Raw genomic sequence first — 1,315 nt, forward strand, 5'->3', positions numbered from 1 at the left:
CAGGTGCAACTGGAGAGAGAAAAAGAGAAAGAGCAAAGAACTTTGTGAACTCTGGTTTTTGAAAGTAGGTTGGGAGAGATGTTTGATATCACATGCAGAGGTTTGACTAATACAGATGTAGGTGGGGCATGCAGATAAGGTGCAGTTGGAGAGTGAAACAAAGAACTTTGTGAACTCTGGTTTTTGAAAGTGGATTGGACAACATGTTTGATATCACATGCAGGAGTTTGTCTGGCAGGGGATAGTAATACAGATGTGGGTGGGGTATGCAGATAAGGTGCAAATGGAGATCTTGGAGCTGAAGTAGAGGCAGAAGTGGAGGGGATTTCTAAGCAGCTAAAAAATTCCATAGTGCGAACTGTATCTATAGTGTCAAAGTGGATAGTACTTAAGCAACTCAGGAATCTTGGACTGAATAGCTTCAAGGTGAATCATACATGTCATTGAGGCCCAAAATTGTTGAAGGAGAATGAATGAATCTGTAATGTGAACTGTATTCATAGTGTGATTGGAAGTGGATGATACTTAAGCAACTCAGGTATATCACAGATGCTATTGATGCCCCTTATTGCTACATACATACTGGGAGCACAGCTAGACATAGTGCCAAAACCCCTGGAAGTCATTGCAGAATCTTCCAGAATATATACTCCAGACAGAAGAAAAAATCACAAGTTTTTTGCTGAAACTAGGACCCCTGACACCCCTACAGACCAGAAAAATATATCCTTACCACATCTGTTTCACAAAATATATCCTAAGGCAAAGCCAGGGCAAAAATATATTTCTAAGTTGTGACAGTGACATTTCAGGGTCCACTCACTGAAAATATATCCTTACTGCATTTCACTTGCAAAATATATTTTGGTGGTGTGACACAGACATTATAATTTTTGTGTGACATTTCAGGGTCCATGTGTCAAAAATATATTTTAGATTTCAGGGCTTTCTAGGACCCATATATATCTAGAATATAGATATGGTCCATGACATTTAGTCATGTAACTTACGTGGAGTTTGCATGACTAATAGTCAGTTGGCACTGGGTGACTGAAGTGTGTCTAGACTTTTATTGCAAGTATTGCATATATATTTACAGTCATCATCAATTACAGGCCCTGAGATTTCATGGATTTCATCATGTTCAGATTTTCTTTCTATTCGGGAAACCCCTTCTCGAATCAATGGCTCCAAGTTATTTGTGGTATCAGATCGTTTTAACATGTCCGATAATTTTGTTAGCTGACCACAAACTGCGCATCCAGATTCAAGAAGTTTGGAAGGGTGTGTGTCTTCACAGAATCCACTAATTATT

General features: G+C 38.9%; 1 protein-coding gene across 1 annotated transcript; it reads right to left on the minus strand.

The window, feature by feature from the left end:
• Positions 1-1,032: 1,032 nt before the first annotated feature.
• Positions 1,033-1,224, minus strand: LACBIDRAFT_296524 (uncharacterized protein; the record flags this gene model as incomplete). Its single annotated transcript, XM_001880450.1, has 1 exon — positions 1,033-1,224. One exon carries the CDS (start codon positions 1,222-1,224, stop codon positions 1,033-1,035), a length of 192 nt encoding a protein of 63 aa, XP_001880485.1.
• Between the last annotated feature and the right edge of the window lie 91 nt (positions 1,225-1,315).

This window comes from Laccaria bicolor, genomic scaffold (assembly GCF_000143565.1).
Source record: "Laccaria bicolor S238N-H82 LACBIscaffold_10 genomic scaffold, whole genome shotgun sequence".
NCBI classification, from domain to species: domain Eukaryota; kingdom Fungi; phylum Basidiomycota; class Agaricomycetes; order Agaricales; family Hydnangiaceae; genus Laccaria; species Laccaria bicolor.